Source organism: Montipora capricornis, chromosome 1, assembly GCF_036669925.1.
Source record: "Montipora capricornis isolate CH-2021 chromosome 1, ASM3666992v2, whole genome shotgun sequence".
NCBI classification, from domain to species: domain Eukaryota; kingdom Metazoa; phylum Cnidaria; class Anthozoa; order Scleractinia; family Acroporidae; genus Montipora; species Montipora capricornis.
The window spans coordinates 2,791,128-2,793,627 of record NC_090883.1 but is presented as its reverse complement, the minus strand read 5'-3'; the positions used below and the strand labels follow the sequence as shown (position 1 = coordinate 2,793,627).

The following is a 2,500-nucleotide window of genomic DNA, read 5'->3' as shown; positions in this document are numbered from 1 at the left end:
CTCTACTTCTTAGGCTTGACTCTTACCGAGGCCAACGCGGTCGTGTTTGCAGAGCTTTTCTGGAACCCCGGGGTGAGTCAAAATTATTTTCTTTTTTTCACGAATACAAAAAATAGGCCATTTTCGAAATATCAATATTCAGCTTGATAGCGAGGCAGAGAGGACAAAACCAATAGAAACAAGTTGGAATGTGTGTGAAAAATATAGACATCTCTCCCACTTTCCTTTGTCTTTGTCCTCTAAACCTCTCTTTCAAGCTGAATTTTAATATATCGAAAAAGGCCTATTTTCTATTTTCACATTCCCCATAATACACTTTAGCCCGGTTTGCACTACAGAAAGATTTTAGCACGGCTCGGGTGAAATTGGCATGGGTCCCAAAAAAAAGGTTTGGCTCGGATAAAATTTGCGGTGTATTAAACCTCTCCTTACCAAATTTCATCCGTGCCAAACCAAAATTTTTACCCGTGCTAGGACCTTCAGCGAGGTAGTCCGAGCACGGGTGAAAATGGTGCGGGTGCCGAGAAAATCGGCACGGTTCGGATAGAACAAGTAGTGTAAACACTTTAACGGGCCCAAATTGGCGTCTTAATTCATATAGGCTAGCGGTTTTTTGCGTACGTTTCAAGATGGCTGTTCATTCTTCACCAAAATCAAGCGGACGTTCTTGATTATGATTGAACTGCGCATGTCTCCAAGAGAAGCTACGTGGGCCCAAAAATTTTGGCACGGTGTTTTTGGTACGGTAAAAATGGTGTAGTGTAAATAAAGTTTGCCGAGATCTTTTTTGGCACCCAAGCCAGTAGACTAATTCGGCTCACTCAATTTTGTATCCAATTCAAATCTTTTGGAAATAAAAAGTTTGTTTCAAGTATTTGCATATCATTTTATTGTGAATGCTTCATTATATTAAATGAAAGGTGTTACAACTGAACCCACTGGGAACTCGGAAAAATCCGAGCCCCAGGTGGGATTCGAACCCACGACCCTCCTTGATCTAGTCGGATGCTCCAACCACTGAGCTACTGGAGACTCTATGGTGAGCAAGGGTGAAATGTGGGTATTTGACTCGAGCTACATCACGCAGCTACAGAGTCAAATATGGACTGACAGCATAGCTCATAACAGCATCGCGCAGTCACATTGAGAGCATCATTGAACGATGCGGCCAACCAATCGCCAAAGTGAGCGAATGTGAGAGAATGTTTAACACGTATATTAAATTAAAGGTGTTCCCAGTGGGTTCTATTGTAACACCTTTCATTTAATATATGAGTTAAACATCCTCTCACATTTGCTCACTTTGGTGGTTAGTTGACCGCATCGTTCAATGATGCTCTCAATGTGACTGCGCGATGCACAGGTCTGGGAAATGTGTGCACGAGTCACTTACCTTTGATAAAAACGAAAACGGCTCAAAATAATGGCTTTAGTCCATGCGTTTCCTTTACTTTTTAAAACTCCTTTTCTTGTATCCGGCCTGTTTATGAACAAGGCTTGGAATGGAGACAAATTTTTCTTACAACTCTAAACTTCGTAGGCGAAATAGACGCAATATATTAATGAAGTTAAACAATTTAGTTTTTTGCTCCGAGCACTTTCGCACAGTACTTCATAATAGGGCCTCGACTGCGCTATTATTGGTTGCGTTTGTTTAGGGAATGATTGACAGCTGAGAGTGCTCGTTTTCCTAAAATTTTGTCTTGATATAGTTTTGGTTCGAAATTTTGACGGAACTGAGATCGCTAATTATAATTGTAAGAAAAGGAGAAGAAGAAAAATTATCGAATCACCAATTAAAGTATTAGTAGCTGATGTAGAATTTGTGAGATGGTTGATTTCATTTGTTTGTAAATGCCAGGCTCTTCTGCAGGCCGAGGATCGTGTTTATAGGATCGGCCAGAAGAATTCTGTCAACATTCATTACCTTGTAGCTAAAAAGACGGCAGATGACTACCTTTGGTGAGAAGATTTTTTTAACTGATTTTTTTGTGTGACCGCTTGGTCCCAGGATTGAACATTTTTTATTAAAGCCTTATACAAAATGTTTTGGGAAGGGCTGGATGCGGACACAGGAATCTTCGCCCCATTACAAGTGACCTTTTTTGACGAAGTTGACAAGATCTTTTTAGGTGTTAAAAATCTGAGGAGACCATGCAGGAACCAGGAGAAGCTGTCGAGGCATGTCAGCTAATTTGCTTCACATGCTGCCGTCTTGGCCTTTCCTGGACACTGACCATCTGTGACTTGTACCTGTGCGTGGCTTAAAACTGTTTCCAGTGTCTTATCATACCGTATTTACTCGATTAAACGCCGCGGCGTTTATCCGACATCTTTCAGGGTAAATAATTTGTAAATATTACGTAAAACAGAAACATGTTTGAAGTCGTAATGTCTCATTTTCTTTCCTATGGAGAGTGTAATTCGCGAATAAACACCCAATCCTTCTGATTGGGTGCAGCGTTTTATTTGGCTTCTATCTGCCTCGTTTAATCGAGTA

The 2,500-nt window shown here is 40.8% G+C and overlaps 1 protein-coding gene across 1 annotated transcript in view; it reads left to right on the top strand.

The window, feature by feature from the left end:
• The window catches only part of LOC138037936 (SWI/SNF-related matrix-associated actin-dependent regulator of chromatin subfamily A-like protein 1), a 40,159-nt gene that overhangs the window by 34,201 nt on the left and 3,458 nt on the right, over window positions 1–2,500 (top strand). Inside the window, exons 14-15 of the mRNA XM_068883800.1 lie at window positions 14–72; window positions 1,862–1,962. Coding sequence (XP_068739901.1) covers window positions 14–72; window positions 1,862–1,962 — 160 coding nt within the window. The remainder of the gene's footprint in view (window positions 1–13; window positions 73–1,861; window positions 1,963–2,500) is intronic.